Below are 25,586 nucleotides of genomic sequence, written 5' to 3'. Positions count from 1 at the left end.
TAGGGGTATAGAAGGGCTACATCACTTCAGCTAGGCGAGCAAAAGGAAATAAATATTAGATACGATTATCCATAACCATTGTAACCAATATTAGAGTAGGGGTGCTGCACTTTAATCACTGTGCATCTCACCGCATGGGCCTTAAATATAGCTTTTATTTTGAAAATGTAGGTAAAAAAAGGTTTTAATATTAGTTTCATAACTTTTAAAATTAAGGTGGCTTGATATATCGCCTCCAAATAAGATTCTTCATCAGGGGTGCTTAGTCTAAAGAAAATAACAAAAAGCAGTGTCAAAAATGCCACCTGGCAAATGGCTATTACGGTATCAAGCCTTGTTGGGTTTTATGAAACTAATAAAAACGTATATATTAATATTTTTAAATAAAAGTTATATTTTAGACCCAAGTGGATGAGATGAGCGGGGACTGAAGCACATCGCCTTCACTCTAATTTTACAAGGAAAAGGAAGTAGAATTGTTAGGCATACAGAATAAAAGGGACAAAAAATAGTAATAAACTACCGTATATACTCGAGTATAAGCCGACCTAAGTATAAGCCGAGGCCCCTACTTTTACCACAAAAAGATGGGAAAAATGATTGACTTGAGTATAAGCCTAGGGTGAGAATGCAGGGCGGCGGGCATGGTACAGGGGAATGCAGGGCGGCGGGCATGGTACAGGAGAATGCGTGGCGGCGGGCATGGTACAGGAGAATGCAGGGTACTGGCATGGTACAGGAGAATGCAGGGTACTGGCATGGTACAGGAGAATGCAGGGTACTGGCATGGTACAGGAGAATGCAGGGTGACTGGCATGGTACAAGAGGATCCGGGGTTGTGGGCATACTACAGGAGAGGCAGTGCTGTGGGCATGGTACAGGTGGACCATGCCCGCAGCACTGCATCCCTTGTAGTATGCCCGCAGCCTTGCATAATGGCAGGTAGTGCAGCTGTTTCACTTACCTGTTCCAGAGGAGCCTTCATTTTAAAAATGGCGCCGACATGTCATTGCGCACGCGCCGCCGCCGCTCGTATACTTTTCGGCTATTCCCGGCCTCTCCCGAGCGGTGGCGCGTGCGCAATGACATGTATGCGCCGTGCGGCGCCATTTTTAAAGCTTAAGCACGTCGGAGTGGCCAGGGACTTTTTTTTTTTTTCTTGACTCCAGTATAAGCCGAGGGGGACGTTTTCAGCACAAAAAAATGTGCTGAAAAACTCGGCTTATACTCGAGTATATACGGTATTTACAAGGGAGGCGGGAAGAAATGAAAGAGAATGAGTTATTTGTTTAGTGGAAAGTTGGCTTTAAAGAAAACACTTAGAAATGCAGTTACAGTATGTGTTTATAAGAAGAAAAAAAAAAACCCCAAAGTAAACCTAATGTATTTTAAATTCAACTAGTATAAATATCTGCATCTGGCTTCATTTCTCTTGTAAGCCTTTGTACAGCAAACTCAAAGGGATGGACAGTAAATGAGGCCAATCAGGTGTCCTGCATTTATGTGTTGACAAGGAACATGTTGACTAAAGGAGAAAGCAGAAAGATAACCTCATAGGTCTCTTGCTGCTCCTTCACTGACCAATCACAGCACTAGGGGTTTACCAAATGGTGTTGCTTAAGAACAGTAGAGATAATTTCATGACTGGATAGACAGACATGCAAATCATTTCTTTGACAGATAAGACTGGCTACGTACCCCCCTGCCCCCATCACCAGAACAGCACCTTGCCCCCACCCCAGGCTGTGGACAAGGCCACCCCACAGCCTCAATCTCAGTAAAGGAGGGGAGGCAATTGGGGGGGCAATTTGTCCCACGGGGGACCATCAGACCGATGAGGGGGGTGCCTAACGGGAAGGAGGGGCCCACGTCCACCCCAAAACCCTCCAGGGGGAGAGGGGAGCACAGTCACTTACCATACCAGGAACCAGATGAGCACTGTTCCAGACAGAACCTCCTCTCCATCTAAATGAGGGGGCTGTCGGCCAGGAGGAACACTGCGACTCGGGCGGAGACGCGGTTGTATGCGAACTCGCGAGGCGTTTACCTCGCAGGCCAGCCCCAGTTTGGTGGGGCTATGTCGCGGCCGACCTAGTGCGGAGCTGAGGTCCGCACGCACTCAATGGCCAGACTGGGGTGACCACTGGATCAAGATTACCCAGCCCATCATCCTGTCTGGCAGTTGATTGTAGATTCCACAGGAAATAAACCAGAAGAAAAAATTCTATCTAAAAAGAAAAAATTGCCAGGACCAGAGATCTAAGCAAGCAACTAGGTTTTTACTCCTGACTAGGCAGGAAAAAACTGAGTATCTATAGCAGAGAGAGGGAGTATACCCCCTGGGACTGCCCATAGGCATAGCAAGACTTTTTTTCTACCTAGTGTCCTATACCTATTGGGGGCAGTATAACCCAATGGTTAAGAAGATCAGGAGCTGTGTCCATCAATGAACGAAAGAGAAATAGGTACTTGCCCCCGCCCCCTGAAAGGTGCCAAATGTAGCAGCGGAGGAGGGGGGGGGGGAAGCGAACAAGTGGAGCTTCCCCTTTTGGGTGGAGCTCCACTTTATCGAGAGTGAACATACAAATATGGTGGTTGGATATCTAAGTATTACAGGAGTGTTTGTGCTTTTTTCTGAATTTTTTCAATACTTTAGGTCCTGTATCTTCAAAAAATATATGGTGTGGGGGGATCTTGCACGTGATATCAAATGTGTAAAGTGAAAAAACAAGACCAGTTGTCCTCCTAAGGTGCAGAAGCAGCCAATGCAAGTCATACCCTAGGTTGGACAGGCCTTGCTGAAATTTATTACATTTTTGTAAAACTAGCTTTGTGGTGTGTGTATAACCCTAACTCTCCTATAAAAAATACAAATAAAATATGATTTTCATGGATTTTAAAGAGTAAAGAATAATTGTAATTATTTGATTTTTTCCACTTTTTTCTATAATTAGAAATGCATATTAATCCATTACATAATGTTAAAATATTCTTACAACACATTGGACATACCTGTTTGAAACATGCTCTGCTCTTTGAGGTTTCACTCTAGACCCAGAAGGGCTTGGAGTAACATTTGGGGGATGTGGCACAATCACACGCGGAGCCGATTGGGAGATAGTTTGTATCTGGCTGCGCTTGCTGCCTGGGGATTCAAAGTTTACCACGCTTCCGTTCTTTCGAGGAGTGGATGAATGCACAGAAGACTCTTGGCTGATAATGTCAGTCTCTGGATCACGTTTTTTTTCAGGGACTTCCTTATGCTTGAATCGGGCTGTAACACACATGTAAATATATCACACATCCTATATATGCATTCTGATTATGTAGACATAAGAAAAACAAAATGTGAACCACTACCCGTCTTGACATTTATTTTAAGTAGTTTAAATTTTATGTAAACTTTCACCATGTAAAACAACCCATTGAGTTTAGATAGATATAAAAAAATATTATACCTTTTTTCCCCTTTTTTTATGCCTAATTTAAAAAAAAAAAAACTTTGTTTCAACATGGTCTTACATGTTACACCCTAAAAATGGGTGTAACATGTAATATGTTACGAAAGGTGAACTTATCTATTGAGCTTTGACAAAAAAAAAAAAAAACCTGGAAGCTGATTGGTTTCTATGCAGAGCTGCACTGGATTTTGCACTTTCCAGTTTTAGTAAATCAACCCTAAGTATCATAGGAAATTCCTACCACATTGTCACCTTGTGGTCAAATGCGGTATTTCTTTTTTTAAATCAATGAAAAACAATTGTTCAGCACATAAAGTAGTCTAACAACATTTTTTGTTCAGTTCACAAAGAATGGATGCATATGCACTTTCACTAGACAAATTGCAATGCAAATATTTTTGTAACAGAAGATAATGTTACTGTCTCTGCAGGACTCCTTTTTATTCACAAGAAGGCAGCAAAAGGTATGCTTTTTAGTTGCGAATGACTTTGGGCTGCGGAATCCTGGTAGATGTAGTCTGGATGGAGATTGGAATTATTGCAAAAACTGGGAAGTCACTTACAGCACCCAGTTATACCTGAGAGCAGGAGGAGTTATATAAATAGAAAAGCCTGGGAAGGCGCGGGGCAGTTGGGGAAAGTGTTAACCGGAGAGCAGCTTTAGAGGAATCGTTGTGCTCTGTCTCGCTGGTAGCAGAAGGAGCCAGTGAACTGCTTTCTGCTGAACTCTATTGTACCCTGACCCAGGTGGTTGGACTAAGCTAGGCTTTGTGTGCAATCTGCTGCTCTGGTACCCGGTCTGTATCGGCAGTCTGTGACCCAGGCTGCTTCTGTTCGGGCACGCTGGAGGAAACACACCAGGTGTACGTGGCAGTCAAGGGAAACATACAAAGGATTTGTCATCCTTTTTGCCATAAGTAACAATCGGTAAACCCCTCCAACACTGCAGCCAACCACTACAGGAGTGGTGAGCAGGTCGCAGTTGAGCTGAACCTTTGACGGTATTATCAGTCACCATTTGCAAGGAGCTGCAAGTGTATGTTTCCCACACACCATTGTCTATCTGTTGCTGTTGTTGCTGAACCAGGGCTAACGTGGCCAATCTACTTGTTCCCTTTATCAAATTGCTGCAACTTTGCCTGCACTTCATCGAATTACTAAACTGTATTCAAAGATCCCCCCCCCACATTCGATCCAACTTCTGAGGGGCAGTACTGTAACCACCCAGACTATATACATATCCTTCCCCTGCGCGCCAACGTCTTTAGGGCACCAACCTAGCCGGCAGAAGATTCACATTAAAAACTCCAGTAAGACAACTCTATCCTAAAGGGCAGATTGGTGTTTGACTTTAAATTTTTATCCTCAGGCTGAAACCTAGTCCCCTTGTCTGAGAGCTCTCAAGTGACAACGCCTAATCTACTTTGTTACTTTGTAGTCACGTGGGGCAGTTCATCTCATGAGGAAAGCTACTGTTTTTGCAATTGGGGTCACAGTATATGCTGAAGTTTAAAATTTCTGCAAGGGACCCTGTGAAGCTGATTGTGTACTTATTATGTTTATGAATTTACCTTGTCAATACATTCTGTTATTCTTTAGTCACAGAAAGATATACTGTGGTGGTGTCAGTGAGGTTGAGGCCTCACAAAGGGCTGGACAAGATCAGAGGACCCAAATTAATCAGTGGCTCCTGCCGGGGTAGCACTACATTTTATAAATACACCCCATAGTTTATTTATTGAAGGGGTAGAGCTTTGTTCAAGTCTACAGGGAATTACTGCACAGATGCAGGCAATGCTGGAGAAGATTTTGGTACAAAGGCTGTAAATATCGGAGGAACTTTTCTGATAATTATTTGAGGACCTTTGTCTGTAAGGCTGTAATAGAAGCAGCCATTCCTCATCTGCCATATATTAGTTCCAGGATAATGGATCAGAGGACACTTTTTTTCAGCTCTGAACGCATCACTGCATTATGGATCTTTACGCAGCTGTGTGCATTGTCCATAGACAACAATGTACCTGTGTTCAGATCCGTAAAAACAAAATGCTACATGGCTACAAATGTGACTTTAAAGAGGCCTTAATGGGTTTGGAAGAAGCCTGCATCGTGAATACCGTGTTTCTCCAAAAATAAGACCTACTGTATTTTCGGGGAGGGCTGCAATATAAGCCCCACCCTGAAAATAAGCCCTGGTTTAAAGTGTTTGTAAAATCCTAGAATCCACTCTATTACTGTTTTACATGTGTGTTTCTGTATTATATTTGTGTCAAATACCTTCAGAGCAGCGCCGCTCGGCACTCAGCTGACCTTCCGCTGCTCTCCTCCTCTTCTCCCGGCTGTCAGCGGGGGATCTCAGCCCCTCCCCTCTGCAGTGCTTAGTGCATACAGTAGAAGAGACCTCCAGCGGGTCAAAGAAGCGCCGAGCAGCGCTGTAACTAAGGTATTTGGCCCAAATATAATACAGGAACACACACACATTGGACATGATATACTAAGAGAAGAGAGCTCCTGGGGGGGTCACAGAAGTGCTGAGCAGCGCTGTAACGGAAGATATTTGTCACAATTATAATACAGGAACACACACATTAGACATAATATACTTGTAACACTGCCCCCTAGAGAGCTGCTGAGAAATACACTTTCTTGGATCCCCCTGGGTTACCATTAGCAACTGACAGTAGATAAATGGCAGTAACAGTTCTTGGCTCAGACAATAATCAGTCCAGAGGATTTGGTTTTTGTGCTTTATTTGGAACTGGGATGGGAGAAGGGATGAGTGGGATACTCCAACTAAGAACTATGCACAAACTTGAGGACAACGATCTGTAATCTGCGGCAAGGCCGCTGCTTCACCTTGCCAATGAAGTGAAGATAAATAGACTGTTCCTGTTCGAATATTCTCTTCAGGGTTAACAACTTGGCACCCCCTTTACTATCACTGCCTGTGTGCTGACACCCGTCCGCTGACTCTAGCCACTGGAGTGGTCCCTTTCCTGGGCAGACCCTTTGGCAAGCTCCCCTGTACTCACGGACACTGTTTTTCCAGAGTTGCTCTGCCTTCACCTCCACAGTCAGTTTCACTGGACCTCTGGGTTCAGCCACACTTTCTGGTCCACTAGGCTGACTGCCTGTGACCACCATCCGCAGCAAACAGGAGGACAGACAGCCGTCACCCTCCTCATGGGACCTGGCTTCCCGCCCAAAGACACCCTGTCACATGTGCCCTTGGCTTTAATAATATATTCCAAGATGCACCACTGTCTGTGCCAACCCACTGGGACAGTTACAAAGCCTGTGTGTCACTGGCTGAGTTTCCTCCACTGTCCAACAGGCTCCCCTATTGAGCACAGTGGGGACACTTCTTCAGACCAGATGAATCACACATGCAACAGGCCAGACTAGAACTCCTGCTCCCCTGCTATAGGGCAGATAGAGCAACTAGGTTTTACCTGCTGCTCTCCTGATAAGCAAGCAGAGCAAACTATACTCCCTACCTAGCACCTATCTAGGAGGGTGCTACACTAATAATAGAGTGGATTCTAGGATTTTACAAACACTTCTATTCGGTTCACACAGGGGATTCCTGACAGGCAGGGAAGGAGAGGGGGAGAGAAGACAGCACATTATATGTTAAGAACTACCCCGTAAATACACCCTACTGTGTCTTTTGGTGCCAAAATTAATAAAAGACCCGGTCTTATTTTCAGGGAAACATGGTATTAGTAGAGTGACTGAGCTTGGGTCCACACTAGGTGCAGTGTGAATTCACTGCGGATTCGGAACCACATCTAAATTGCAACCCCCAACCCGTCCATGCGAACAGATTGCAGAGTGTATGTTAACAACACCCCACAATCGGTTTTTCAGATGGTGAATGCACCGACAAGAAACAATGCGGTACTTGACCTACTGATTACCAACAATACAGACCTGCTCACGGATATAGAAATACGGGATAACTTAGGAAACAGTGACCATAGGTCAATTGGTTTCAGTATTAATTACAGTAATAGGAAACACAAGGGTAATATAAGGACACTGAATTTCAAAAGAGCCAATTTCCCTAAACTGCGCTCGCTGCTAGAAAATATCAAATGGGATAGAACCCTGGGAACAAAGAACACGGAGGAAAAATGGGAGTGCTTCAAGAGCATACTTAACAAGGGGGTGGGCCAGTGCATTCCACAGGGAAATAAATTTAAAAGAGCAAAACTAAACCCTGGGTGGCTAAACTCCAACATAAAAATGTATATTAGAGCTAAAGAAAAGGCCTTCAAAAAATACAAGACTGAGGGGTCATTGGCAGCATTTAAGCATTATAAAGAGTGTAATAAGAAATGTAAAGACGAAATCAGGGCGGCTAAAATAGAACACGAGAGACATATAGTGGAGGAGAGTAAAAAGAACCCCAAGAAGTTCTTTAAGTATATAAACAGTAAGAAAGTGAGGTCAGAACACATTGGCCCCATAAAAGATGATAAAGGAAAAATGGCCACTGAGGATAGAGAAAAGGCGGAAGTGTTAAATAATTTCTTTTCTTCAGTCTTCACAAAGGAATCGGGGGGCTACACGAACCTTGCTTGTAAGGCCGAACTAAATAATACACCTCAGGAAGTGCCGCCATGGCTAACAGAGGATAGACTTAGAGCTAAACTAGAGAAACTTAACATAAATAAATCCCCGGGACCTGATGGCTTGCACCCGAGGGTTCTTAATGAGCTCAGCCAGGCGATTGCCAGACCATTATTCTTGATCTTTAAGGATAGTTTACAGACGGGTATGGTGCCAGCTGATTGGAAAAAAGCCAACGTGGTACCAATATTTAAAAAGGGGCCGAGATATATCCCGGGTAACTATAGGCCGGTCAGCCTAACATCAGTAGTCTGCAAAATTTTGGAGGGGATGTTAAGGGACCACATACAAGACTTTAGTAATGAAAACGGTATTATAAGTAGTAATCAGCATGGATTCATGAAAAATCGTTCGTGCCAAACCAATCTATTAACCTTCTATGATGAAGTGAGCTGCCACCTAGATAAAGGTAAGCCTGTGGATGTGGTATATCTGGACTTTGCAAAGGCCTTTGACACCGTTCCCCACAAACGCTTACTGTACAAACTAAGGAAGGTAGGTATGGACCATAAGGTGAGTACCTGGATAGAGAACTGGCTCCAGGGGAGAGTACAGAGGGTGGTGATTAATGGGGAGTACTTGGATTGGGCGGGTGTGGAAAGTGGGGTCCCCCAGGGTTCTGTCCTGGGACCAATCCTGTTTAATTTATTCATAAATGATCTGGAGGAGGGGATATCTAGTACAATCTCAGTATTTGCTGATGATACTAAATTAGGCATGCCAATATCTTCTATGCAGGATGTGGAAACCTTGCAAGCGGACCTGAACAAAATAACGGGGTGGGCAACTACATGGCAGATGAGATTTAATGTTGAAAAATGTAAAGTAATGCACTTGGGGGCCAGAAACCAGAAAGCAAGCTACTCACTAGGGGGGGAACCTCTGGGTGAGTCTAGGATGGAAAAGGACTTGGGGGTACTGGTGGACAACGTGCTTGGCAGTGGCATGCAATGCCAAGCCGCCGCAAGCAAAGCCAACAGAATACTGGGATGTATAAAAAAGGGGATTCACTCCAGAAATAAAGAGAATATTCTCCCGCTCTACAAGACTCTGGTCCGGCCACATCTGGAGTATGCGGTCCAGTTCTGGGCACCGGTCCTCAGGAAGGATGTGCTGGAACTGGAGAAAGTCCAGAGAAGGGCAACAAAAATAATTAGGGGAATGGAGGACATCAGCTATGAGGAAAGACTACAAGCACTGAACCTATTCTCTCTGGAGAAGAGACGATTGAGGGGGGATATGATATCAATGTACAAATACTGTACTGGTGACCCTAGCATAAGGAACAAACTATTCAGAGAAAGGAGATACCATAAGACACGTGGCCACTCACTAAAACTTGAGAAAAGGCGGTTTAACCTTAAAGTGCGTAAGGGGTTCTTCACGGTAAGAGCGGTAAGGATGTGGAATTCTCTTCCACAAGCAGTCGTATCAGCAGGGAGCATTGATAGTTTCAAAAAACTATTAGATGGACACCTTAAAGACCACAACATACAGGGGTATACAATGTACGGTTAAAACCAAACACACACACATCATAGGTTGAACTGGATGGACTGATGTCTTTTTTCAACCTCACTAACTATGTAACTATGTAAGTGTGATATGCAGAATCGGATCGCATGGGTGTGAGCAACCATGCGATCTGATTCTGGTGTGGACAAAAAAGGGTCCTGCACCATTTTGGTGGGAATGCGGTGCGATTTGAGCCATGAAAATCCACCGCAGAGACATCGCATGTAATTCGCACAGGAATGTGCCGCAGCAGTGTAAACCCAGGCTGAGAGTCTCAATGTTGGGGTTGATTTACTTAAGAACCAAGCTGTTCATCTGCAAAGTGAATGTTAATTATCTTGGTAAAGAAGGTGAAGCTTTCATCACTTTTAATACCCAAACATGTCCAAATTTTTTCACATTATTGGCCAATGAAAGTGAACACATCTGCATCTTTTTCACTAAGCTAATTGAACAGTCTATATGGGGTTGAATTACTAAGACTGCAGAGTGCAAAATCCGGTGCAACTTCTAAATTCAGCTTGTTCAATAAAACTTTGACAAAAAAAAAGGTGGATGCTGATTGGTTTCTATGCAGAGCTGAACTTTCCAGTGTTAGTAAATCAACCCTGTATGTTTCTATAGTCAGACTTTTGTGCACACCAGCTTAATTAAATCTACAGAACCATTAATATTACTTTACAAATATCAACATGCAACAAGTTTTTTTTAGTTGTGTAAGACCACAATTCAAGGCTGTCTATAAATAGGTATAGGTGGAATAATTAAGAAATCCATTCAAGCAAAAAAGTTTCACCATGGTGAACATTTTTAACGTTTTCTATTTTTAAGAACTACAGCTTAGATCCATCATGATTTAGTTATTTATTTGATTTAAAAATGTTGCTGACTTTTTTATTTCTCTTCCTGATACATTAAATATTTTAAAACTGTACAAAGCCTTAATAAAGATACTTGTATGTTGCTGCGACTTGCAGTGTTTCTGCAGCTGCATTACTAAAGTTTGCCACCAAGCGGCGATATAACACCTTTTTCTTTATCCATAATCTTGACTTGCACAGACACATTATGATCATTTACCGGTCCGTTTGCAATGCACACCTTTTTTTTTATGTCTACATAATTTATATACTGCATATTTTATAAATGCCTTTTACATATTTATGTTGTGTGCTAATTTTGACAGTTTCTATTGAATTAAAATGTAATGTATATGAAATCACAAAACGTACCCACAGCCATTTGAAAAACCTTTTTCTTGTCTTCCATTCTCTCCTGAAAAATTAAAAACACCGGGTATATAACGAACTGTTCAACGAACAATCAGTGTTCTCCTGAGTATTTACTTACAGTCTGGATCTGTGCTCTCAGCTGATTATTGGTGAATTTTAGGGATCTTGCAATGCTCTGAAGGTAATAGATTAACATACTATAAAAAGACGAAAACATTATTGGTACATAATTAGGTAGAGAAAAGGTAATGCAAGCTGATATATATTGATTAGGTCATCTACCTTTAAATGTTTTCTTTTAACCTCCCTGGCGGTATGATTATGTCAGGAATTACATACCAAAAGCGGTACAATTGTTTTCATGGAAATTTGGCGTTATGTATTATAGGCCTACAATTCTTAGTAATTACTGACTTAAACCTGACCAAAACAAGACTCTAGTAGAGTAGATGTAGATGTGATAAATTTGAAACACAAACGCGTGAATTATAATCTAATCAATAATATAATTTTATTATTTAATATATAATATATATAATAAAATTATATTATTGATTAGATTATAATTCATGCATTATATATTATATATAGATATATGTGTGTGTGTGTATATATATATATATATATATATATGTATATATATGCCATAAAAGTATCCTGATCACCGCCATAACCCATACCAGCATCCTGATTACCGCCATACGCCATACCATCGTTTTTAGATTTTATAACTTTCACATAGACTAAATAATATACACTCTTTTGGGTTATTTTTACTAAAAAAAAAATTAGCAGAATACATTTCGACCCAATTTTATGAAGAAACATTATTTATTTGCAAAGTTTATAACAAAAACAAAGAAAAAAGTGTTTTTTTTTTTTCCAAAATTTTCAAATAAAAACCCAGTGGTGAAGAAATACCATAAAAAAAGCTATATCTACCTCCAAAAAATGATAACATTTTAATTTGGGTACAGTGTTGCATAACACATAGAAAACAAAGGGTATGCTAATGCCTCACTAGTGTCAATTCACTGGCTAGCTATGTCTATTGCTAAGTCTGTGTCCCATTTGCTTACTGGCTTACCAAATATTAGGTGTAGTTCTAGTAACTCGAACAACACTATCACAAAAAGAGGTGGGGGTAAAGACCCCTGCAAAGGATCTTAGAAGAAGGACCAAGCAGCTTAAGTCATGGGATCTTTATTGATATAAATTACACAAAACTAGGCTTAAAAACTCCACCATCATCTTCATCGCAGTTGTGATTAAAAAGGACAACATTGTCTAAAATGTCGCAGTTGCGCTCACATACCATACATGCAGATGTGTTTAGAGATGCTCCAGGAGGCTGTACAATATACACAGGAAGCGCCAGATCCTAGTGAGGGTCTTAGTAAATTAAGCTAATTTCCCACTGAACTAAAGTAGAGTAATGGTGCTGTTTCTGCAGAGCTGCGTTGGAAGGTAAAGACCTCAGTCAGTAACTATCACTCCTCTGCATAGGATGACAGACAGATGCAATAAAGTCACTCTGGCTGATTAACCCCAGTAGGTGTTGACACTGTATTGCTGCAATCAGTTCCACATACCCCACTTTGGGAGTAACTAATGCCCAGCAGCTTGTATGCATTAGAGAAGCCACAGTCAGTGCGTTACACTAATATGCACCTTGACTAATGATCCATATAGGATCTGTTGATCCACTCACCCATTTACAATGTCCAAGCCATCCTAGCTCCTGGATAGCTGGGGGAAATTCCAGTTCTTTCTACCTCGCCAGCTTACAGGTTAGGTGGGTCGATGCAGTGTCCATTGCCTCTTTCCGCTGTATGGTCAGCTCATGGTGCCTGCATCAAGATGGAATCCCGATTCCTTTAGACAATACACTGGGCACGTGTAGACATGCAGGGCTGCGTCCTCAGGGGCGTCATGGGCATCACCCACGTGGTGTCATAGACGTCATGTTTCGCCCAGTCAGCTTTGGCTTCTTCAGGGATAGGACTATCAGTTACTCCCATAGTAGTGTATGTGGAGCAATACAGTGTCAACACCTACTGGGGTTAATCAGCCACAGTGACTTTAATTCATCTGTCTGTCATCCTATGCAGAGGAGCGATAGTTACTGACTGAGGTCTTTACATTTCAAAGCGGCTCTGCAGAAACAGCATCATTACTCTACTTTAGTTCAGTGGGAAATTAGCTTAATTTACTAAGACCCTCACTAGGATCTGGCGCTGCCTGTGTATGTTGGGAACACTCATGTGCTGTCCACACTACACATTATGATAGGTGGTACTTCACCTGCATTTATATTTCCCTCTTATGGACTGGTGTGAGCCTCCTGTAACTTGGGGTATCTCTAGATACGTCTGCATGTGTGCTATGTGAGCACAGCTGAGGTGAAGCTGATGGTGGAGTTTTTAAGCCTAGTTTTGTGTAATTTATATTTTTCAATAAAGATCCCATAAAAAAAAAAAAAATTAAATCTGCACCACTGATTCTTAAAGCGGAGTTCCGGGCACAAAAACAATTTTTTTTTGTGCCCCTCCGCTAGGTAGAGCTCACCTGAAAAGGAATTGGATAGTTATTTTTATTTTTTTGTTTACTCACCTTTTTATTGAAGATCGTAAATACTCACCTCTGACTGCTTCCTCCCTCGGAGCCGCGGCTCACCCCGTCACTTCCTGCCTCGCGATGATTCCTGGGAGCTAAATGTCATAGCTCCCAGGAATCAATGCGACGGCACCGGCCCCGCTCGTCATTTCCGGGCGACGCCTAAACAGCTTCTGGGCATGCCCAGAAGCTGTTTAGGAATGCGGAGCCGCACCGGAGGTGACGAAAGGGGCCGGTGCAGTGCATTCTGGGACATGAAGACGCGGAAGAAGACAGAGAAGAGGACCGCGCCGGCTTCAGCTGCCCACAACAGAGATGGAAACGCTGTGGAAGAAATTTTCTAAGTAAGTATTTCTTCTAAAAGGTAAGTGCGAAACGGGACAGATCAGAGGCTAGCCATTGTGGAATGTGCTAGCCCTGACTGTCCCGGGGGTATGTTCAGCAAAAAATCATTTCTGTGCCCGGAACTCCGCTTTAATGCAGCTGAACACTAATATCTCAGATACATAAAAAACTCATAAATAAACAGTGCAGCGCATAAATGAACAATGTGAATACATTTGTGTACAAAATAAACACCTCGTGACAAACATTAATGAGTGAACCTCCAAACAATTATAAAAGAAGGTGAATGAAAAGTAAAAGGTAAAAAGTCCGAAGTATAATTCCTTATGTGCTTGAAAAGAGATCCAGGAGTAGCCAAAGTGACACTCAGATGAAAATAGTTCATATTCCCATCGCACATGTTCCTGGATATAGGCACATCAGTTGTGGGTGCTGCAGCGATCACCAGCTGGACATTGGATCTATCACAGATACATACATATTCACCAGCACACCAAGGATCTTGCACAGCAGTCCAAATAAACTTTTTATTGCAAAACGATCACATCAGGATAGGTGTAACGTTTCGGAGTCACGCAGGACCCCTTCATCAGGCATGTGATGACGTGCCTGAGGAAGGGGTCCTGCGTGACTCCGAAACGTTGCACCTATCCTGATGTGATCGTTTTGTAATAAAAAGTTTCTTCGGACTGCTGTGCAAGATCCTTGGTGTGCTGACGAATATGTATGTACACTCAGATGAAAGTCCACACAGGAAGCTTACCGGAAAGCTAGTGACTCCCTTATGCAGGGTGGTCAATGCTCGCTTGTATAACCAGAGGGAAAATGAACACCAGCACACAGAAATCCCGGTGGTAATATAAGTGTTATCCAATGTTCAGCTAATCTTCCGTTTGCTCTCAGCTGCATCCAAATTGACATGAAAGGGACTGCCTGCATGGGGAAGCACATAAGGAACTATACTTGAGGCTTTTTACCTTTTACTTTTCATTCACCTTTTTTTTTAATTGTTTAGAGGTGCACTCATTATTGTTTGTAACGGTGTGTTTATTTTGTACACAAATTTATTCACATTGTTCATTTATGCGCTGCACTGTTTATTTATGAAATAAAGATCCCATGACTTAAGCTGCTTGGTCCTTCTTGTAACATCCTTTACTGGGGTCTTTACCCCCATCTCCTTTTGGTACAGTGTTGCATGCCTGAGTAATTGTCACACAAAGTGTGACAGTGCTGAAAGCTCAGAATTGGCCTGGATTGGAAGGGAGTGAACGTGTCCAGACTTGAGGTGGTTAAAGATATCATCTTAGGTTAAACTGGAGGATGATGTAGATATTTTAGTTAGCACAATTCATGGTCACGCTGCTACCATTTAAAATATATTTAAAAAAAGAGAATATGTTTAAATCAGATTTACAGTACAGTTCCCTGGTATTGTTTTAGCTTGTACTTATCTACAAATAGCGTTTTTTGTCCCTGTTGGGGCACTCTAATGCTGGAAAGGAACTGAATGCATTGGTTTTCAGTCATTTTACATTTCATAAAATACGCATTTCTTTATAGTTATATCCAAGGATTGAGAATCACTTACAAGAGAAGAAGTAAGGCCGGAACGACCACCACTGGACTGCTGACATAGCTCATCACCTTGTTGAACCAAGCAGGAAAATCAGATTCAATGGTCTCAGCAATTATGTCATAAATTTTCTCTTGTCCACTGTTGAGAAAATTGGCATTTAATTATGTTAAACCAATAACAAATCTTATTTACCGCTGGACCACGCAGTTTTCCTCACCAGGGAGTGTAGGGGCTTTAGTGTCCTGTCTTCTATCCCCTATTCCCCCCCCCCCCCCCCACATTTCTGCAATCTTCCCACCTTGTCCCTTTCTTTTTTTTTTTTTTTTTGATGTTCCAGAATGTTTCTGCATGAAGGAACCCAATCTTTGGTGAAATCTGTTTGTTTAGTTGTTGGTTGGTTGAACTGAACAAGTTACTACTTTTTTTGACTCCCTAGAACATTGTTTCTCAACTTGGGTGCCATTTGGGCCATTTGGGTTTCCCCAGGGTGCCGCAAGCATGGGAGTCAATAATGATCCAAACAGGAAGCATGGTGTAATTAGTGGCTAAGGTGTTGGTTGTTAGCCCGCCTGCACCATAGCAATGCATGCCACTAATTCAGGGCAGGCATCATGCAGGGCAACACCCAGCATTTAGGAGTGGATGGAAGTTCACCTTGGACAGGCCTGCTGCACAACCAAGCCTCTGCTGCACTGCATGAGCCAAAAGGTAGGGCTGTGAATGGATGCTGTGGATGTGAAGAGGGGACTGGGGATGGCCTCAGATGGAGGGACTGTGTGATTAGGGGTCCCGGTGATGGAGAGACTGTGAGGTTAGGGGCCCCTGTGATGGTGGGCAGTGTAATTTGGGGGCTCTGTAATAGAAGGGTACTGTGATGAGGAGGCTCTGATGTGATGAGAGTACTCTGTGCTGGGGGACTTTGTGCTGGGGGGGGGCTTTGTAATGGGGGAGCAGTGTGATGACGGTGGTCTGATGTGATGAGAGAACTCTGTGGTTGCGGATTTAGTGATGATGGAGGGACTCTGTCATGGGGTACTCTGATGTGATGAGGCATCGTATGTATAGGGGGGAATCTTATGTGAAGATGTTAGGCTTCTGATGTGAAGTTAAATTCATCAAGGAAGTTTTTTTTTTTTTTAACATTTTAGACTGGGGTGCCTCAAGATTGCACATACTGTTTTGTTTATTTTGGATAGTTAGAGAGAGTTAGCTCCCCCGTTTCCTTCCTGGTGACCACTGTCTCTGGGCCTTAAATTAAGGGAAAATCTACACCTCTGCATTGTCACGGAAACATAGAAGGAAAATCTTCCAATGGGCACACTTATTCCAGTAACAACTGTCGTAAGGAATGATTTTCCTTGCTTTGAAGAGGTTTCCTCTTATTTCCTGTTGTGTCCTGAGACAGGAAATGAAGAAAACTTTACCTAACAAGGTCCAGACAGCAAAAAAAAAAAAAGAACTTGACAGGGGCTTTAATCATTCCTTACTGCATTAAAAAAATTTAAACATTTTATATAAAAAAGGTTAAAATTTTGAATACATTTTGATAAAATGTTGAGATGATGCGTGTCTCACCTAAATGGTCCACAGTTTATAGATGGCTTATATCTTACTATAGAAAAAACTGTTGGCAGCATGCAAAGGAAAAGCATGAACAGCAGCATAGCCAAGTAGAAGTTGTTAGACCTGTAACAAAAAAACAGACAAAAGTAAAAGTCATACTGTCTGTGTCCAACATAATACAAGGTAGGCCACTTTACCCTCATTTACCTAAACAAGCTTATAAAAGGTGGAATTGTCATGGGTAGCATAGAAACTACAATATTGGCTTAAGGTGCAGGTTCATGATGGTCCCCAAGAGTAGACAACTAGCATGAACGCCTCAATTAAGAATGATACGTATAGGCAGAAGTAGAAGGAAGTAAGTTGCTTTGTGTATTATTGGTATGACTTGAGTCCCCCCTACCTTAGTGGTTCAGCCATCTCCATGCTCCATGCTGCTGAGATGTATTGCAGGTGGATTTGGAGGTGGGAGACCAGACGGGATAGAGTGGCTACAGGAGAAACATGATGTAGTTGTGCCGTGGACTCTACATGTGTTCCCCTTCTTGGGCCCTCTGAGTGAGCGAAGAAAAGTTACTTTCAATCAATCTTGCTTGTTGAACCGGCAGAGTCAATGAGGAACTAAGGGGAGAAGGAAGGAGGAGCAGCCAAGTTGGGATGGGAGAAGTGGTGGCCTGGTGATAAAAGGTTCTGATGGTGAGGTGGTCCACAAGGTCTGTGAACAACCATCTGAGTGTCTGGGCTATTGTAATACAGCCCTCAGCTGTGGCACAGGGCAACTTCCAGGGGCCCAGCCTGTAAACACAGAGTAGCAAAGCCTTGCAAGTACAGTTATGTCCGCTTCTATCATGACTTTAGGTTGAAGTGTATCAGGACCAAAATGTCCTCATATTGTTGCTGGGACATCACAGTCAGCCGGCGTGAAGAGAGGGAGTAAGGATTCCTTCCTTTATGGAGTCCTGGGTGAGTCGCAAGGGGGCATGTTCACATGCTTACATACTTCATTATCAAGAACCTTACTAGGGACAGGGGCATCAAATGGAGACACCCTTTGTCTATAGGTGAACATATAAGAGTGACATTATGGAGGGGGCCCATAGGCATAAAGACATGTACATACTCAACAAGATAAGAACTCCAACATAAATGTTACTTTAATTTTTAATGGCTTTGCTTTGGATCTTTAAATATAACCTTTTAGCAACTAGTCACAGTTTCTGCCAATTTGCAAATTCACTGCTATTCTAAAACTTGGGAATGTTGAAGAGACATTGGGCTTCATTCACAAAGGTTTACATGAGGATAGGGAACTTTATTTTTAGCCATGTGTCATTTTTAAATGAAGTTGGAATTAGCTGAAAATAAACTGAAAGCAGCTGTGGCGTTTTTATTTCTTCACAGTGCTTTGCATATGTACTCATCCTTCTTGGACTTTTCCACATTTTCTAGCCTTGCATCCTGAACTTAAAATTAATTTAAGACCCAACTGAACTCTCAGCCTATTTAGCTAAATATTTTCATGTAACCTCTTGGTACGTACGTAATGCATATGGGCTTTCTGTGCTGAGATTGCATTCACTGTGCTCTGACCACATTGATCGACCTGTCTTACACGGTTCACAATCTCTATTGATTGGGAGCTGATGGCACCAACTCCCAATCATGTGACCACTGTGACAGCCAATCACAATGGTCACATTATGAGGTAGCCCCTCCAATTCCCTGCCCACAGGACAAAAAGACCTCATTAACGGAATGTCAAGGCTTGGCGGTAAGGGGTCTCTGCTGAGGTGCAACACAACCCCTGCTGTGCCAGAGCAGAAGCTCTCCAATCATCAAGGAGCATGCATTTAGCTTCCTGCAAAGCTATAGCTCTGAGTTAGCAGGGGCCATGTTAGACTTCTGCAGAACTACCACTGCTTCAACAAAGAGAAAAAGGGTTCTTCTCTCCAGCCTGCTGGCAGGGAACAGGCTGTGACTGGCTCAGACTGTGGCTGGATAGAACTACAGATGGGAGGTGAGGTGACCTGTCAATCATAACACTGAGTAGGTATTTTAAGTGCAAATAAGTGCAGGTACAAATAACAACCAATTAGAATACATATTGAACCCATGTGTCTTCAGTGACTGACTTTGATTGGTTTTCATGTGTTAAGTGAAGTGAAGCAAAGCTTCTCATATAATTTCTCTGCTCTACTCCCAGTTTCTACAGGTATTTCTCTAGAAAAAAAACAGAAATAAACTCCTGACTCCCCTAACATCAGTGCATGATAAATTACATTACACAAGCAGCAACAAAATAAATAAATAAACTGCAGATATCATGCTTTTTAACTGCTCCTCCTTTGACCATTGTTTTTAATTCCAAAGAGCAGCCACTTCTACTATCAGCCTATTCAGAAAGTGTGCAAAGCGTGATTCCCTCCTTCTTCTCCTACCTATCCTGCCATACCTGTATAAATAAGATCTGTATACTAACCTATTTTCAATTCCCTCTGGTGCAGGCACGTGATCCAGCAATGCCACCTCTCATTTGTCAGTAAGAGGCTGCTGCATGGAAGAGGAGGAAGTGCTGACGACTGGGCCATGGGAGCCTATGGGTGACGTCACAGCCCCAGAATTTACAGCCGTTGTTGAGCACTATAAAGAAGTGAATACTTCTGCACTACCTGATAGTGAACAGTGCAAAATGGACAAATAATATATAAGAAAAAAATAAATAAATATATATATATATATATATATATATATATATATATATATATATATATATATATATATATATATATATATATATATAAATAAAAAATGTGTACTGGTTGCTGCAACACCTATTGTGTCCCACAGTGACAAAGATGACAAAGTGTAATGTGAAAGGAGTTACACAGCCTCACAATAGAGTGTCACATTATGTTCAATAAACAGTAAAAATAAAATTCAAAACATAGCTGCGCAAAATGTACATATAAATTAGGGATCGACCGATTTAGTTTTTACATTGCCGATACCGATATTTTGGTCAATGCATATCAGTATCCAGGCCGATATTTTCGTACATTTAAAAAATGTTTTATTTTTTATTTGACAGGTACTCTTGTGGAGGGATCTGGGGGTCTAAAAGACCCAAAACCCCTCCTCTGCACTCAAAAGCATTCACAATGCCAAGTTTTGCTATTTTGAATGCTGTAATTTTTTTTAATCTGGTGCCAGTACCTGGAAGTGATGTCATGACATCACTTCCGGGTTTTTGCATGGAGACCCGAACATAGCCGAATTGATCGGGTTTTCGGCGGCCATGCAGGCAGATTGCGGGGTCTCCCGGTGGGACGGGAGACCCGGGCGAGCCACGGAAAGGTGATGGGAGGGGGGGGAGGGGGGGTGTCCCATCCCGCTCCTTGTAATGACAGCCGAGTGGCTTCTCAGTCGCATCAGTTGTCATTACAAGACAGCCGACCGTTGGCTATGGACGCTGGTACCAGGGTGATGTACTCTAGCTGCAGGCATCACTCCGATACAAGCACTTTCTAAAAAATCGGTAATATCGTCCACCTTGGTGACCAATTCCAATATATCGGGGAAAATGCAGATCGGCCCTCAATATATCGGTTTTGCCAATAATCGGTCGATCTGTAATATGAATTCCACACCCAAATAACAAGTGTTATATGTGCAAATCTAATTATAATGTCCACTGTAAGTCCGTAGGAATACACAACAATTGCATGTGACAATGCTAATCTTCAAAATGTGGTATATGAATCAATCCACTTCCTTGATATAAACATGTCCATATGCGTTGTGAACAACCAACAAGTGCACTTCCACCTTCGTGTGACACCACTGTGATGAATATTTACACATGTTCACCAGCACACCATGAATCTTGACTTGTAGTCCAAAACATTTATTGCAGAAAGATCACATCACACATTAATTTCTGCAATAAAAGTTTTGAACTGCAAGTTAGGATCCATGGTATGCTGGCAAACACGTGTACTTATCTGTGATATATCCAGTGTCCAACTGGTGATCGCTGTAAGCACCCACTACAGAGGAACCTTTAATCCAGGAACATGTGAAATAGGAATATAGACAAGACCACTGTGATATAGTCACGTGATGTAAAGCATAGGGTATCCCGGACCTGAAGTGATGTCAAGCATCTACACACGGTTAACACATGGGCGTCCGCAGAACTTTTTTCAGGGGGGGGCATAATTTTAAGGTCACCCATGCTACGCCCCTTTTCAACAATGTCATGAAGGGGAGGGGCTTAGTCATTATACTTATTATGAGTATTTATTTTTGAAGAGCAAACAGCAACATTTATTTTTAAAGCATTTGTTAACCTAAAAAAAAAATATTGATCATGTTCCCTTAAAGCATTTGATACAGCACAGTGTTTTGCTGTGTAATTTGGCCCCTTCTATCACCTAAAATACCTGGCTGACCCTGCCTGGCTATGTCCTCCCTTCTGTAAACTGACCATGGTATACCATGGCTGCTGAGCCCTGACACTGTGGTCAGTTTACGTGCCTCCGTCATCCGCAGCCCTCCTGTCCTCCTCTGTCCTCTCTTCCCCCTCCCTCCCTGCCAGTCTGCTCCTGTGTCAGTGCCCCTCCCCTCCTGCTGCTGTAGTTTAATTTAAAGTTTCATATCCTGTCTACAGTCTATTTATTAATCCTGTGTGCCCCGTGTCTGTGTTTTATAAAAATAAGCCATTCTTTACAAGTTTTTAAAGTGGCACTCGCCGCTCACGTGACTCGTCGCCTCTCTCCTCCTCTCCCCCTCCCCTCCTCCTCCCCTCCAGACTGACACCAGTGAGGAATTCTTGGCCCTGCAGGCAGCTGTCAGACGGGCAGAGGAAAGACCTGACGGGTCACGTGAGCAGTGCTCGGCCCTCTGAAAACTGGCAAAAAAGGCTTATTTTTTTTTTTTAAAACACATACACCGGCACACAGGATTATTAAACAGACCAGACAGGATGGTATAAAGTGGCTTAACAACCACTTGAAAGGGGAAGTTGAGATTCCAGAGGGGGGCATTTGCCCCCCCTCGCCCCTACCTGCGGATGCCCATGGGTTAACAGATTGTCTCTATGTGCTTTTAATACTCGTTCAAGGTAAGAGTCTTTGTAACTTAATAAATTGATGTTGCTTTACTAAATTCCACTATGGGAGACATTCTGATTCTGACATGCTGATGAGCGGCCATAGTGACGCCCTAAAGGGACCAGCACCTCTTTGTTATATACACTAACCTATACCATCTACCAACCATAAGGCTTATTTGAATGATAGAGGTGGAGGTGTATTTGGAATGCTGATACCTGGAGTGGTAACTATCTTTGTCCTTATTTGAATGATAATTAAGGTGAGAGTTCCGTGAGCACAGTGGTGTCACGCGAAGGTGGAAGTGCACTTGTTGGTTGTTCACAAACGCATATGGACTTGTGGACCTGTTTATGTTAAGGAAGTAGATTGATTCATATACCATGCTTTAAGCCTCGTACACACGCAACGATTGTTGGCCGTGAATTTTCGGCTTGTTAGTATGATGATTCCGACAACCGACTGCAACTTTTCGACCGAACAAAATCTGGTGTGCATGCTATAAAATTTTTGTTGGCCGTCAACAGAACGGCCGATTGTACTTCAGTCAGTACAGATTTCGGCAGACAAAAATGTGATGAGCAAGACTGGGCATGCTCAGAGAAGAAAAAACACACGGAAAGTAAACCAGCACATGACATCACTTCTGAAGTTGGTTTTTGTTGGCCGATAAAATTTGTGTGCAGTCTAGAGCACATTCCAACCAACACAACAACATTGGACAAAAGATGGCCGATCGGTCGGCCAACAATCGTTGCGTGTGTACGAGGCTTAAGAGAATAGAATTGTCACATGCAATTCTTGTATATTCATATGGACTTACAGTGGACATCATAATTAATTTTGCATATATAACCATGTTATTGGAGTGTGGAATTTATATGTACATTTTGCACAGCTATGTTTTGAATGACATTTTTACTGTTTATTGAATATAAACTCCATTCACATTACACATTGTTGAGCGCTGCCTTATACAGAGCTGCAGGATCACATGGCCTGACCGGAGTGGATTGAAATTAAGTACACACATCTTTTTTTATACAGGTTAGGCAGGATAGGTAGGAGGAGGGGGGAAGGAACAATTTTAACAATAGTTATAGTTAGGGTTTTCTTCCACTTTAAAAGAAAATCTTGGTGTAAAGTCTGTTTTTTTTAAATCCCAAAAGCATGTTTAAATATATCTGTAATTTGTCAAATATCGCTAAAGGAATCATTATCTATAGAACATTTCTGAGAACGTTCAAGTTCAGTATGCCCTTCCCAAAATTTGGACTTATGGGTTTCTGTGACATAATTATCATTGTGAATAGCTGGAGGTGTAAAGCAATTGTTCATCCAAGCTCTTAGCTACTGACCTTGAAGCTCTGAAAACTTGCTGATGTGGAACATTGCAGGTCAGCACTGCCCAGCTTCTTAAATACATCAAGCCTATCAGTTTAAACACATTAAATGCTGGAAGACAGGGAGAGAAGAATGCCCCCATCCTGAAAAGAGATTTAGAACAATTAGTCTCAGACTGGATAGCCCAACATCTAGTATAAATATGTCACGTAAAGTGCACTAGTGCCCAATTATAGAATACCTAGCCATTGGTGAAAATATTTGTATTGGCTGGGTATGAATACATGTACATCTGGGCCTTGAATGTGAATGTATCAAGACTATTATGTGGACAAGTCTAAAATTTAAAAAGCCCTCACATTTACTAGGACTAGTGGCTATATCACATAACCAAATGAAGGGGCATGGATCTCTAAATAATTTGATGTGACTTGATGGGGCAGATTTACTACCCACTTCAATACCGGGCACTTTCACCCCCTTCCTACCCAAGTCGAATTTTCAGCTTTCAGCACTGTCTCACTTTAAATGACAATTCCGTGGTCATGCAACACTGTACCCAAATACATTTTTATCATTTTGTTTTTTTACACAAATGGAGCTTTCTTTTTTTTTGGTGATATTGAAAGCGGAGTTCCGGGCACAAAAACGAAATTTTTTTTTTTTTTGTGCCCCTCCGCTAGGAATGCCTCACCTGAAAAGGAATTGGATAGTTAATTTTTTTTTTTGTTTACTTACCTTGCAATTGAAGATCGAAGATACTCACCACAGAGTACTTCCTCCCTCGGAGCCGCGGCTCACCCCGTCACTTCCTGCCTCGCTATGATTCCTGGGAGCTGAACGTCACAGCTCCCAGGAATCAATGTGACGGCACCGGCCCCGCTCGTCATTTCCGGGCGACGCCGCATTCCCCTGCTAAACAGCTTCTGGGCATGCCCAGAAGCTGTGGAGGAATGCGGCGCCGCGCCGGAAGTGACGAGAGGGGCCGGTGCGGCGCATTCTGGGACAAGAAGACGCGGAAGAAGACACAGAAGAGGACCGCGCCGGCTTCAGCTGCCCACAAGAGAGATGGAAACGCTGTGGAAGAAATTTTCTAAGTAAGTATTTCTTCTAAAAGGTAAGTGCGAACCGGGACAGATCAGAGGCTAGCCATTGTGGAATGTACTAGCCCTGACTGTCCCGGGGGTATGTTTGTTAAAAAATGACATCTGTGCCCGGAACTCCGCTTTAATCACCACTGGGTTTTTTATTTTTTGCTACATAAAAAAAAAAAAAACTAAACATTTTGAAAAAAAATGCATTCTTCTTCTTTTCTGTTATAAATTTTTGCAAATAAATAATCTTTCTTCATAAATTTAGACCAAACTGTATTCTGCTACATTTCTTTGGTGAAAAAAACCCAAGATCAGTATTTATTATTTAGTCTGTAGGAATGGTATAGAGTCCATAAACTATGGTACATGTTATATATCCGATTGATCAGTCTTGATGTACTGATGGCCTGTCTCATTTCTTGAGGCTCGAAAACATCAGGACAGTACAAATTTGCCCCAAATTACCCCTTTCTGGAAAGTAGACAGTCCAAGGTATTTGGTAAGAGGCATGGCGAGTTTTTTGAAAAAGAAGAAGAAAAAAAAAATGTTAAATTTTTTTTTATTACATACTGTCACCAGTGTAGTACAGCGTCATCTTATAATGGGTGTGGCGGTGTCAGGGACACTGACTGGTGACAAAATATGTCAAGTAAAAAGACAAGTTAAAAAAAAAAAAAAAACATTTTGAATGCATTTTTATATAAATGTTTTTTTTCTCATTTTTATTATATTTTTATTAATTTTTTTTAACACACTGTGACCAGAGCCATACAGTGTTATCATAGTAACAGTGTACTACTCTGAGAAAGTGATTAGGATTTTTTTTTTCACATTATGATTACCTATACCAGTAAATTTCACTTTTATTAGCAACTCTTTTTACTGAATAAAACTGATTCAGTCAGTGTGTATTGTTGTGGTTAGCTGTGATTGACATCCAAAAGAGAGAGACCGCACTCGAGAGTTGTTTAAATAAAAATCCTTAGGACTCCTTTATTCTCCATAAATCCAACAGACAGCAGACAGACAGTGCAATACACGGACAGACGTGTCGGGTTGACGCGTTTCACGATAAAAATCGCTTACTCATA

At 42.1% G+C, this 25,586-nt stretch overlaps 1 protein-coding gene across 1 annotated transcript in view; it reads right to left on the bottom strand.

The window, feature by feature from the left end:
* Window positions 1-25,586, bottom strand: part of TMC3 (transmembrane channel like 3) — a gene marked incomplete at its 3' end in the record, with an annotated part of 147,670 nt that overhangs the window by 2,043 nt on the left and 120,041 nt on the right. The window contains exons 16-21 of the mRNA XM_082253474.1: window positions 23,416-23,544; window positions 16,959-17,069; window positions 15,396-15,521; window positions 10,962-11,040; window positions 10,844-10,886; window positions 3,013-3,274 (exon numbers count right to left, since the gene is read on the bottom strand). Of these exons, the coding sequence (XP_082109600.1) occupies window positions 3,013-3,274; window positions 10,844-10,886; window positions 10,962-11,040; window positions 15,396-15,521; window positions 16,959-17,069; window positions 23,416-23,544 (750 nt within the window). The remainder of the gene's footprint in view (window positions 1-3,012; window positions 3,275-10,843; window positions 10,887-10,961; window positions 11,041-15,395; window positions 15,522-16,958; window positions 17,070-23,415; window positions 23,545-25,586) is intronic.

This window comes from Pelophylax lessonae (assembly GCF_965119305.1).
Source record: "Pelophylax lessonae genome assembly, chromosome: 4".
Classification (NCBI taxonomy): Eukaryota; Metazoa; Chordata; class Amphibia; order Anura; family Ranidae; genus Pelophylax; species Pelophylax lessonae.
This window is presented reverse-complemented; position numbering and strand designations above follow the sequence as displayed.